This window comes from Rana temporaria, chromosome 3 (assembly GCF_905171775.1).
Source record: "Rana temporaria chromosome 3, aRanTem1.1, whole genome shotgun sequence".
Classification (NCBI taxonomy): domain Eukaryota; kingdom Metazoa; phylum Chordata; class Amphibia; order Anura; family Ranidae; genus Rana; species Rana temporaria.
The window spans coordinates 289,768,618-289,782,023 of record NC_053491.1 but is presented as its reverse complement, the minus strand read 5'-3'; the positions used below and the strand labels follow the sequence as shown (position 1 = coordinate 289,782,023).

General features: G+C 39.8%; 1 protein-coding gene across 2 annotated transcripts in view; it reads right to left on the bottom strand.

Annotated features, from left to right (window-relative positions):
* The window catches only part of GABRA1 (gamma-aminobutyric acid type A receptor subunit alpha1), a 254,921-nt gene extending 243,352 nt beyond the window's left edge, over positions 1-11,569 (bottom strand). Inside the window, exons 1-2 of one of the 2 annotated variants that reach the window (XM_040344730.1) lie at positions 11,341-11,569; positions 9,357-9,445 (exon numbers count right to left, since the gene is read on the bottom strand). In XM_040344730.1, coding sequence (XP_040200664.1) covers positions 9,357-9,430 — 74 coding nt within the window. In that variant the 5' untranslated portion in view covers positions 9,431-9,445; positions 11,341-11,569. Of the gene's footprint in view, positions 1-9,356; positions 9,446-10,900; positions 11,292-11,340 lie in introns of those variants that run through there. The other variant, XM_040344729.1, reaches the window with a different exon arrangement.
* Positions 11,570-13,406: the final 1,837 nt, after the last annotated feature.

Below are 13,406 nucleotides of genomic sequence, written 5' to 3'. Positions count from 1 at the left end.
TTATTTTCAAAGTGCAAATATTTCATAATCAGCGAAAATGTATATTCCGACATAACGGTGCCAAAAAAAGGAGTGGCCAATAATTTGTTGGTTGTCCTGTACCACTCCCTATAAAATTATAAGGCCAAGAAACTTCCAGATGTCCTCTCTGGTTACTGGTTTCCATTTTCTGCGCCTTGAAAAACGCTGATGGGTAGCAGCTTGTTGCTCCTGGTAGCGATTCATCTCCAAAACAATTTTGGCGATAACTTCATCCGTCAAAAAGTTGGAGGTATGCTAAGGGATTGTCATCCTCAACATCCACTTTGATCCCCGGCGCTCCTGTAAATGGAAATTTTGGGGGCGCTACGTGCTCCGTACTGCAATCAATTGAGCACCAAGTCCGCACATCGCTGGGCACAGTCGCAGGATCATCGCTGAAATCACTTTCTGCGTCTGATGACGAACTTCCCCACGAGTCGCTATCACTCAACTCCTCTGCAAGCGATTCTGTATCGCTGTCGCTGTTTGCCAGCAGGTCGCATAGCGATTTTAAGGTGGAGGCACGCTTTTTTGATTCCATGGTCGCTGTGCAGTTTACAGTCACAAAGTACCGTACATCTGCAGACAAGGGCACTGGAGAAAGCACTGGGGGGCAATCTATGGTCACTTTATTTAAATTTTTATTGTAATCTAAATGGATTACATTGTATCAGTGTGTTTTTACTTTATACTGTTTGAATTTGCTGGCGTTCCGCCGCCCTGCTTTGCGACGCTCGCAGGGAAGGGAATCAGGGGAACATACAGTGCATCGGGCGGAAGATCCGGCTGCCGTGCACTGCGTAAATACATCGCTGGATCCCGGGGACAAGGTAAGTCACCTCTTCCAGCATCCAGCGAGGCAATCCCGAGTATGGCTCGGGGTTACCGATAATAGCACAGAAATCTCACCCCGAGCCACACTCGGGAATACCGCTCAGCAGGTTAAATAGAAATAATGATAATGCTTTTTACAAAAAATGTTTGTGGTCTATGCACACTGGGAGCAGTAATGGACATATTCAACAAATGTCTCCTGGGCGAGAGCAGTATTGTTGCTCCCATTTAACTTCAAACAATCCAATGTGTTCAAACAGATATAATGTAAATAATAAAATAAATAAATAATATAGAAGTGGAGTCAGACAGTGAAGAGCTCCTTAACCACTTAAGGACCAGACCAAAATGCTGCTAAATGACCCAAGGGGTTTTTACAATTCGGCACTGCGTCGCTTTAATAGACAATTGCGCGGTCGTGCGACGTGGCTCCCAAACAAAACTTGCATCCCTTTCCTCCCACAAATAGAGATTTCTTTTGATGGTATTTGATCGCCTCTGCGATTTTTATTTTTTGCGCTATATACATAAATAGAGCGACATTTTTGAAAAAAAACAATATTTTTACTTTTTGTTATAAGAAAAATCAAATAAACTAAATTTTAGTCAAACATTTAGGCCAAAATGTATTCAGCCACATGTAAAAAAATGTAAAAAAAAATCTCAATAAAAAAAAATAGCTACCTAGCGGGAACAGCGACACAAATACAGCGATCAGAAAAATGTTCGCTTAGTGACACTGGCAATAGGGAGTGAAAGGGTTAACTAGGGCGGTGATCAAGGGGTTAAAACTTTATTAGGGGGGGTACGGGGGCTACCCTGAACCTAACACTAACTGCCTGTCACACTGCCTGTCACACTGACACTAAATGCAGTGATCAGTACATATATGATCACTGCATTCAGTGACACTGTGACAGGGGGTGGGGGGGGGGCGATCGCAAGGGGTTAATGTGCCTGCGTGTACTGGTGTCAGTGTAGTGTTGTGCAGACTCACTGTGTGATGTGATCTCTCCTCAGCGGCGGTTGAAAATACCGCCAAGAGGAGAGATCACATCACTTCACTCTTTCTGTGTTTACACAGGCAGAGGAAGTGACACACGGGGGAGCGCGCAGATTGGCTGAGAGCGATCTGGAGGGGGCGGACAAAAACAAACAGCCGCCCCCTCATCCCGGATCGCTCGGACAGCCACGGGAACCGCTGCATGTATGGGGGGGGTCCCGATCGGACCCCCGACCCACGTCTAGGCAGGGACGTACAGGTACACCAATGTGCCTGTACGTGCCATTCTGCCAACATAAATGTACATGCGGCGGTCCGGAAGTGGTTAAAGTGTTACTAATCCCACAACAGTAAAATGTGTCTGTATCTAAAGAATGGCATGCATGTTATACTCACTGTGAAACTTAAGGGGTTAATCCTCTGCATTGTCTAAAAAGGCTCATTGACACTATATGGAGAGATCCTTCCCTCCTGAACTATCTATCTTGGTAAGGCCATATAATACAGCGAGGGTAGCCATCCAAAACATGCTCTGTTTAGTCCCTATTGCTACAGAGAACATTTCCTGTTTCAGTTGAACTGTTCAGGTCACATGATATTGACATCACACATGTGGGTGTGTATACAGGCTGTAGTGGAAATCTCCTCCTACCTAGAAGCTCAGAACTGGACAACTATGCAGTTTATCGTGTGACTGTGGTATACAAATCAGCAAAAAAGGTATATAGTGGCAGTATTTTAATGTAAAAAGAAGATTTATAAGCTGTGGACACTGGGGGGGGGGGGGACTATTTTTATATTACTAAGTTTAGTGACACTTTAAGCACTTGAGCCCCAGACCATTTTGCTGGTCAAAGACCGGGACACTTTTTGCGATTCGACAATTGCACGGTCGTGCGACGTGGCTCCCAAACAAAATTGACATCCTTTCTTTCCCACAAATAGAGCTTTCTTTGGTGCTATTTGATCACCTCTGCGGTTTTTATTTTTTGCGCTATAAACAAAAATATAGCAACAATTTTGAAAAAAATCAATATTTTTTTACTTTTTGCTATAATAAATATCCCTAAAAAATATATATATTTTTTTTCCTCAGTTTAGGGCGATACGTATTCTTCTACATCTTTTTGGTAAAAAAAAATCGCATATAAGCGTTTATTGAACGGTTTGCGCAAAAGTTATAGCGTCTACAAAATAGGGGAGCATTTTTATTATTTTTTTTTACTAGTAAAATTGCGATCAGCAATTTTTATCATGACTGCGACATTATGGCGGACACATCATACACTTTTGACACCTTTTTGGGACCATTATCATTTTTACAACGATCAGTGCTATAAAAATGCACTGATTACTGTGAAAATGACACTGGCAGTGAAGGGGTTAACCCCCTGAGCGGTATTCCAGAGTCTGGCTCAGGGTGGAATTTCAGGACCAAAAGCGGTAACCCCGAGCCAGACTCGGGATCGCTCGCAGTGTCCACAGGCACAAGTTACTTACCTTGTCCCTGGATCCTGCGATTTCTACCCACTGTGTGATCGAGCTGTGTCCTCGCTCGATTCACACAGTGCCCGTTTGCCACCGAGCTCCCTTCCCTGCGACGTTACGACGCACAGGGGCGGAGATCGGTGCCAAATTTAAAAAAGTAAATAAACACAATGCATACAGTATACTGTAATCTTATAGATTACAATACTGTATGAAAAAAATACACACCCCCTTTGTCCCTAGTGGTCTGCTCAGTGTCCTACATGCACTTGTATATAATAAAAAACTGTTCTTTCTGCCTGGAAACTGGAGATTGTCCATAGCAATCAAAAAAATTATCTTTATGTCAAAAGTGGTTTAAGACCAGCTAAAAAACAGCGATAATAAATTAGAATCACTTGCAGAATTGAGCGATAGTGATTTGTGGGGAAATTCGTCATCAAAAAATTAAAAGTAATCATTTTTATTATTATTATATTATTTGTTATAAATATTTATTTATTATATTATAATTTATGATTTTGTGTTTCAAATTGTATTATACCCGGGATGTCTACTAGACTCTTGTTTGGACAGATTTAAGTGAGCAATTCCTAAGAATTGCAGGCCTATAATATAAAACGCCAAATTTCCATGCAAAATAATAGTACCGCTTTCAGCACCCAAAATCTGAAATAATCATACCGCCAGGGAGGTTAACCACTAGGTGCTGCTGAAGGGGTTAAGCGTGCCTAGGGATGTGTTCTTACTGTAGGAGGGATGGGCTATGTGTGACACGACAGTGATCACAGCTTCCGATTATAGGAAGCTGTGATCACTGTCCTGTCACTAGGAAGACTGGGGAAATGTATGTTCACATAAGCATTTCCCCCTTCTTCCTCACTGTGACACGATCGCAGGTATGCCCACGGACATCGAGTCTGCAGGACACGTGGTCGGAGTCATGGAGCTCGCCGGCAGTGCGCGTGTCCACAATGCCCTTAAAGGGGACATATATATACATAATTTTTCTGCCTGTGCCAGGCTGCAGACGTATATCTGCGTGTGGCGGGCAGCAAACAGTTAACAAGGGATGTGTGATGCTGGGATGTCTCCCGCTGAGCAATTGTACTCTGACAGTGGGGTTTGCCCTTTCCCCCATCAGACTACACTGATCAGTGCTGCAGCCATTGGCTGATTGAATGTTGGTTTTCCAACATGACAATTTGACATAACTGTCTGTTATGCTAGGTTCACACTACTGCGAAATCAAAATCGCGGTAAAAATCACGATTTTACCGCGATTTTGCCGCGATTTCGGCTGCGATTTAAGAGACATCTGTGCAGGGTTCAATGTAAATCGCGCCCCGAAATCGCAAAAAGTAGTACAGGAACTACTTTTTGAAATCGGTGCAGCGCAGCAGATGCGGCGTTGCACCGATTAGGACAGTGCCATTGCCGACAATTGCCGGCAAATGCCGCCGATTTGAGATGCGATTTGACATGTGAAATCGCATCTCAAATCATACCAAATCGTACCCAGTGTGAACCTGGGCTCAGACTGACTTTTGTTGATTAGTCAGTGGTAAACACAAACTGAGGCCCCGTACACACGACCAGTTTCCTCGGCAGAATTCAGCTTCCGACCGAGTTTCTGGCTGAATTCTGCCGAGAAACCCGGCCGTGTGTACACTTTCGGCCGAGGAAGCCGACGAGGAGCTCGGCGAGGAAATAGAGAACATGTTCTCTATTTCCTCGTTGTTCTATGGGAGCTCTCGTCCCGCCGAGCTCCTCGGCGGCTTCAGTGCTGAACTGGCCGAGGAACTCGATGTGTTTGGCACGTCGAGTTCCTCGGCCGTGTGTACGAGGCCTGAGAGTTGATTTTCAGTCTGGGTTTACCCCTGCAGCACTGGTAAAATACCGTTGCAGGGATATATTGGGGGGGGGGGGTGGAAGATTGCAACTAAAAGTGTAGCCTTCAGCATAAGGGACACTTCAATATACAGTAAGTACTATACAGATTGAAAAAAAATAAAAAAATAAAGCCTAGTAGCCATTGGACAGCATCAACTGGAAATCTCCATCATAAAAGAAATATAAGAGGAAGCTAGATCAACAAAAACTCTCCATCCCATAATTGGTGCTTGTGATGCACACCCTGCACCCAAAGCAATGTTATGACATGATGCCACTGGCACATCTAAATTATACAGTTCTTTTGTGCAAGCTCTGCCTCCTCTCATGTGATTGTTTTACTTAAAGTTTCTACTAGAATGTGCTGTTGGAGGCATCATGCCGTGTGTTTATTATGCAGAGCTTTTCAGACGACCAAACAAGAGCCAGGAGAACTTTTTTTTTTTTTTTTTCTGAGCTAGTGAACTTTCCAGCTCATTTCAATATTCTCTACGCGCCCTTCCCCCATACATTTTGTTTGTGGAAATTTAGCCACACATGTCCAGAGGTGGATAGAAGAAGAAATCAATATAACAAGAAACTTTTTTATTACGTTTGAAAATGTTGAGACACTGGTGCTGCCCCCGTTAAGCCTCGTACACACGACCGAGGAACTCGACGGGCGAAACACATTGTTTTCCTCGTCGAGTTCCTTGTTAGGCTGTCGAGGAACTCAACAAGGCAAGTTTCTCTATTCCCGCCGAGGAAAAAGAAGACATGCTCTCTTTTTGGCTCGACGGGATCCTCGACAGTTTCCTCGTCGAAAAATGTACACACGACCGGTTTCCTCGGCAAAAAAAAAATCCCAGCAAGTTTCTTGCTGGTTTTTGCAGAGAAACTCGGTCGTGTGTACGAGGCCTGACACTTCTGTCCTAGGTACCTGCCTACTAGTGCCACTATGGTGCATGCACCTGTACTTCATATACTACCTGGGATATTTTAAATGTCTCATTCACACCAGAGGTTCTGTCTTTCATTTTTCTGCAGTTTCCATTGCATACAAATACACAAACATGAGGAAATAGTGTGAATAGGCTCTACTGAAAGCAATCTAACACATTTCATTGCAGTGCATTTGAAGGAAGTCCTTCTAGTTGCATTTTTTGGGGCATTGACCTGCATTTTGCCATTCGAGTCATCTGAAATTGAGCCTATTAAATGTGTTGTATCTAAAATGCATGTTAATGTAACACGCCTTAACACGTGTTCTGTTGTAAACAAGACCTACATGTCCAGAAAGATCATTAAAAATCTGTTAGCTATAGTATCTGCTTGTTATTATAATATAACAATCTAGGTAACAAAATAGTGATGCAAACTTGTACACCCCATTGCGTTTTACTAGATATGCTTTACGATTACTTTTTTTTTATGGGTTTCTGGATTTTAATTATTCTACAGAAGTAGTACTTTATAAACACCTATTGTCTGGTTTCAAACTGATGTGCGCATAATTCCCAAGGAGACTAGAAGGGCATCAAGATTAAGGTGAATGTCAGTTACACAAACACCTTAGTGGCTGTGGTCTGAATGAATAGGAGATGCAGCCTGCATGGGCAGGGAAAGCACTAACAGATAGAAAATGATGGATGAGAAACAACATGAGCTGAAAATTTGTGATAAGCAATAATTATAGCCTTAATAGGGTTCTTGGCTTCAGAATTTAAGCTGTATTCCCTGATCAAATAGCAATGAATTTATTTGGAGACAAATTGAATTGTACCACAGTTAATATTGTTCTTTTATGAATTGTTAAGATACAGTAGAGATGCCATTTCTTGGATGTAAAATATTTACATTTGTATATATTTTAGACAGCTTCTTCCAGTGTTATTTATCAACACATAGGATTTTGATTTATTATTATTATTATTATTTGTGTGTATATATATATATATTTTTATATATATATATATATATATATATATATATATATATATATATATATATATATATATATATATATATATATATATATATATATATATTTATATATATATATATATATATATATATATATATATATATATATATATATATATATATATATATATATATATATATATATATATATACACACACACAGACACAGACACACACACACACACACACACACTGAGATAAATTAAGAGAGCATAATAACTAAAAGGAAAAAATGTGACTTGAAAAGTGCTGCAACCCATACCAACCAATCAGATTTTACTTTACAGGACAAGGAGAAGTGATTGCTGATTGGCTGCTAGGCATCACTGCACTTTATGCTCTTTGTCATATTGACATACTGTAAGTCTAAATTCTTTACCTAGTTAATAAGCCTACCAACACAAACTGTCAGAAAAAGTCTAGAAATCAAAACTGATGAATTAAAAAAAAAGGAGGTTTGGTAAGGTATAAGTACAGATCATCATAGTATTACTGAAGATTCATATGTTATTTGTCTACCATATTCACTGTTTAATGAAAATGTGTATACACGGTATTCTGTATCATCACCCTAAAACACTGTGCACTGACTCCATCTACAGGTCATCATCATATTGGCGTGTATTTTTTGCTTTCCATAAGGCTTAGGCATAAATGTTTAACATTGGCTGATCATCTAAAGTCATGTGGCAGATAGATAGATAGATAGATAGATAGATAGATAGATAGATAGATAGATAGATAGATAGATAGATAGATAGATAGATAGATAGATAGATAGATAGATAGATAGATAGATAGACAGACAGACAGACAGACAGACAGACAGATAGATAGATAGATAGATAGATAGATAGATAGATAGATAGATAGATAGATAGATAGATAGATAGACCAGCAGTTCATAATACATTTATATATGCATAACTAGTTTCTAATCATAAAAAAAGTAACCAGCTCCAAACTAACATGACGACACAGGCAAAAAATTGTAAAAAAAATATTAAAGGTGATGTTTTTTTTTATTTTTTATAAATTATGTCAAGAGCTGCCCTACCAGTCAGAGTATTGTCCCTTAAATAAGTTAAAGTTTTGATATATAAGATATAGTAATATGGTATGAACAACAATTTTGTACAATACAATAGTTTAAAGCAACCAATGAGAAATCAGCTTTAATTAGTTCAACACAGTAAAATGCTAAAAGCTATCTTTTTGCTATGGGAAACATCAAGTGGTGCTGTTTGCTCTGTGATCGTTTAAGGCCATCTTCATCATAAAGCAGGAGCAAACAAAAGCTATTTTGTAAATTATTTATGTGTACGTATTCTATTCCTGTTGCCATAAGTTGTACACATTTTAATAACCCTGTTTTCTTTTTTTTTTCTTTTTTTGACTGACAAGCAAACATCAGCTAAATAATATATGCTCCAGGCCCTCTGGCAGTAATAATGCTCATGATTTTGTTGCCTCGAGGAGTGAACAGATTAAATTTAAACTCGGTCATCACATTGCTATTGCTGACACCTTGTTGATTTGCAGGCCCCCTGTTTATTGTTACAACCTCTCACTCTAACATTACAGCATTACATAGCAATACTTATGTGAACCTATACCAAAAAAAAAAAGTTAAAATGTACATCCAAAACAATTTTGAATAAGCACTCTGGAACCCCCCCCCCCCCCTCCCATAGGCCACAACTTCCCTACCCTACTTTTTTTTTAACTCCATATCAGATTAACATTTCTGGCTGACACTGCATTTATTTAACACCTACTTAAAGTGAGTTGTTTCATTTACAAAAATAATTGAATTTATTTTTAGCTTTTTTGATTGTGTGAATAAAAAAGTAGAATGTGTTTGTTTTATCTATGGTCAAGTATTGTGGCCTGGCTTACATATCAGTTTCCAAGACATTCATTTGGGTTAATAGACTTCCAATCCACAGGCACTTCATTATTCATATACATAATGCATTTAGGTTCAGGACAGGTCGTAATGGAGAGGAAAAATAATGGGTTAAGAAGCAAACTGGTTCATTAAGTTGATGTTTCCTAGGAAAAGGGTCACCGTGTTATTGGTACATAGGCAAGTCAAGAAAAATAGCGCAAGTAGCTCATAACAGGCAATGACACGTTAGTAAATTCTACTCACCTTATTTCTGTTAATGTGTTTAAAATTACTGTCCAGGCCCAAAGACAATCAATTAAGATGGTTTTCCTCCTCATTGCAATTCCTTGAGTCTACAGGAAAACATAAGCACAGTTTAGAGGCGAACTTGATTGAATAAAGTTATTTTTTTTTACTAAAAAATAAAATGCAGAATTATACAAAATATGATTTGTCGACCAAAACCACTAATAAAGTTCTATAGTTTTATGTTGCTGCAAGGCTCCAGTCCTTGCATGTAACGTAAATATACATAAACAAATGTGGGTATTGCTCATTGAATTGACAGCCAATTCCTTGAGTCTACAGGAAAACATAAGCATAGTTTAGAGGCGAACTTGATTGAATAAAGTTTTTTGTTTTGTTTACTAGAAAAAAAATGCATAATTATACAAAATATGATTTGTCAACCAAAATCACAAATAAAGTTCTATAGTTTTATGTTTCTGCCAGGCTCCAGTCCAACCAATGTGGGTATTGCTCATGGTATTGACAGCCAAAAAAAATGTGTCAGCTTTTCTGAGCAAACTCAGCTATAATTGTTGATGAAATGAGTCAGCTATCTATATTCTTGAAAGACATCATATTAGAACTTTGCCTCAATGCGGTTTTAGCAATGTATTTCCATACTTGTTCGTTAAAGCTTTTCAAACAGCAGATCTCTCATGTCAAACTCCATGTGATTCTCAGGGCTGCTGTTTAATCTCATTATTTTAATACCCCATCTGTTACATGGGAGTTCCATGCTCTGACACACGTCTGCTTTAAGATAAAAAATGTATCAGGAAAATTAAAAACAACACACGCACACACACATGCAGTGCCCCAGATGTGTTAGCAACTCCTAAGCCTGCGGTAGATCTTCTATTTTTTTTATTATTATTATTATTATTATTCTTTGTGTTTTCCATGTTCTCGACTATCTCCATTCTATCCAAACACAAACTCCATCAGCACTAAGTTTCCAGATCGACTTAAACCATTGCCATTGTGATCTATGTGAAAGTTCTGTTGGCAGAGAGTGTCTGTAGCCTTGAGCACAGCAGCTATAACCCAAAGTCCCATTCATGCTACTTTCAACCATTTATTTTAAGGGTGCTAGTAGCATGCTGTACCTTTTTGGCTTTAGAATAAAATAAACAAGCACACATACATACGCTCATTCCCCCCCACATCCCTTGTGCAATTGAAATCAATAGAAACGCAGTTTGCATCACTCTCATGTAAACACTGGGCTAAAAACACAGACGGAGGAGAATAAAAATGAGATTGAACACATGCAGCCTCCATTGTGATCGCACATGCTGAAGGTTCTTGGTGATAAACGTGCGTGAGGCTTAATCATGTAACGCTGCAAGATGTAGATGAATGGTGTACATAGGAAATCAAAAGCATGCACAATCTGCCTATCTCCTTGTAGCACGCACTAAAATACACACATCTGCTGCTCTGCTTAACTATCCCTGTCTTCCTGGAATCTTGTCATTCTTAGAAATTAAATACCACCATTTCAGCCAGCACAAGCTTACCTTAAATCTCATTATCCTCCGATTCCTTCAATATTACTACAGATTTTTTTTTTGGATGGCTGCTACAAAACAATATCTCTGTCTCTGAGAATTACAGACACAAAAAAAAATGCAGAGCTTCTATCATTCGACTAAGTCGTTTAGACTTGTAGATGAGCAAAACCCCACATTAACTTCCCTATGAAAAGCTTTTTCTTTTTTTTTCCCTCTTTTTGTTCTCCACCCTTTAAGTCCTGCAGAGCCGTTCAGCCTGTCCCTAAAAACAAAACACAACACAACTGATCTTCTAAACCTGCCATCGATCGCTGCGGATTTCCAAAGTGAGAGAGAAAATGGTCACAGCTTCAGTGTTGCATGTTAGAGAGGAAAAATGGACAAAATGTACATCAGGCGATCTAGGATGCTAAGTGGTGACATTTAGGAAACAGCAGAGCCCTTACCTAGGAGACGATTGATGCTCGGAAAGAGGGAGAGGAAGGAAAAAAAAAAAAAAAACACAGGAGTGGGAGAAAGAGAGGTGGTTGCTTGTATAATCCAGTCTTGTGAAAGTGACTTGGAGAGAGCCAGGGAAAGCAGAGAGTGGCTGAGGCTGGGAGTTCTGCACGGCCCTGCCTCTCACTCATCCAGCAGCAGAAGCAATCACAAGCGCATCGCTAGCTCCCTCCTTGAGAATCAACCCCCCCCCCTTTAAATTCCTTCCTAGTTTGGAGATCACGGCTACAACAATGCTTTTTTTTATTCTTTCTTTTTTTTCTCTTTATTTCAATACAGTCCCGGGGTAAACCGGATGTGAAATAAGCTGTGACTTCATGCCAGGGAGATTTTATTTTAGAATGGAAGGTGGTACCAATCTCTCATCTATAGACCGGTACGCCCATTTTTATAGGTAACATGATTTAACTTGTGCTGCTGTCGTCTTTTAATCCCTTGCGTTGGATGGGGGGATCAAACCCTTTGACAGTCTGCAGTGTGTTTGATTGGCTGAGGGGAGGTGTGTGTGTGTGTGTGTGTGGGGGGGATACGTATTTGAGGACTGGGCATTTGACCATTTGATCTGTTGTTTGACAGGAGTCATTTTTAATGAACTGTTTGCTCGGTACTGTAGAGTGGACAGAATCATCTTTCAGCACCGTGAAAATCTTCTTGGAACTGTTGGATGTTCAAGTGGCCATATGGATTTCAAAGTCCATGTATAGTCCAATTGAATGACAGTTTGTTAAACTAATCAAAAAATAAATACAAGCTCTTGATAGATACATTAGGTATTAGATTGGGGAACACCATAGAAGCAAAAGGGGGTGATATATTATTTTGCTTTTGTAAAGATTAAAGGAAACGTACTTTGGGGGTTATTTACTAAAGGCAAATCCACTTTGCACTACAAGTGCACTTGAAATTGCACTGAAAGTGCACTTGGAAGTGCAGTCGCTGTAGATCCAAGGGGGACATGCAAGGAAAATAAAAAACAAAATGTTACCTTGTACATGATTGGATGATGAAATCAGCAGAGCTTCCCCTCATTTCAGATCTACCCCTCAGGTCTACAGCGACTGCACTTCCAAGTGCACTTGTAGTGCAAAGTGGATTTGCCTTTTGTAAATAACCCCATGTGTGTTATAAAAAGAACTTCCTATGCCTTCTAGAGTTCATAAATATCTGCTCTAATACACCTTAGTGGGTGCTAAATGAAAGCAGAGTTCCACCTATCCACCCCTCGTTTTTGGATATTAAAAAAATATATAAATATTGTACCTTTTTATGAAATACGTAGTGTACTTCCGTTCCATCCGGTCCATGGTGCAGGACATCATATCCGTTTGTGTGGCGAGGCCCCCCTCTGTCTTCTGGGACCCATGTGTGTCCCAGAAGACAGCTGGCTATTCGCAAAGCATTGCGCGACTCGTGCAGTAGCAAATGGGCAGTGAAGCTACAAGGCTCCACTGCCGGTTTCCCTTAGTTAGCATGGTGGCACCTTCACCTGATCCGATGGACAGATCGGCCTCAGTGGGGCGACATCACAGGCTCCCTGTCCAGTGTTTGTAGCTGCTGACTTAAAAAAATAAATAAATTGCGGGTGAAATACTCCTTTAAGTACCAAATCATTTATAGTATATAAGTACTTTTGAAAAAAATCTAATCGTGCTCTGCTCAAAATTGGTGAAAATTGTGCTCCACTCAAAATTGAATGCAGTATAAAAAAGACATAAAAATATTTATTTTTCATATAACAACATTTCACCTTCAAGCTTAAAGCGGAAGTAAACACATCCATAAAACAGTTTAATTTCCGGCACGTGTCTGAAATGTAACACTCCCATTGGTTGTACTCTTAACCAAACTGTCAAACCATCCAATGGCTGGTGTCATAACTGATCACATGTGCAGCATCATGGCAGTAGTAGATTAAACAGAGGAGAAAAGTGTGGAAGAAAAAAAAAGCTCAAGAAGCAGGGATGACCGCAGCCTGGAGAGGATTGTCAGGAAAAGGCCATTCAAACATGTTGGG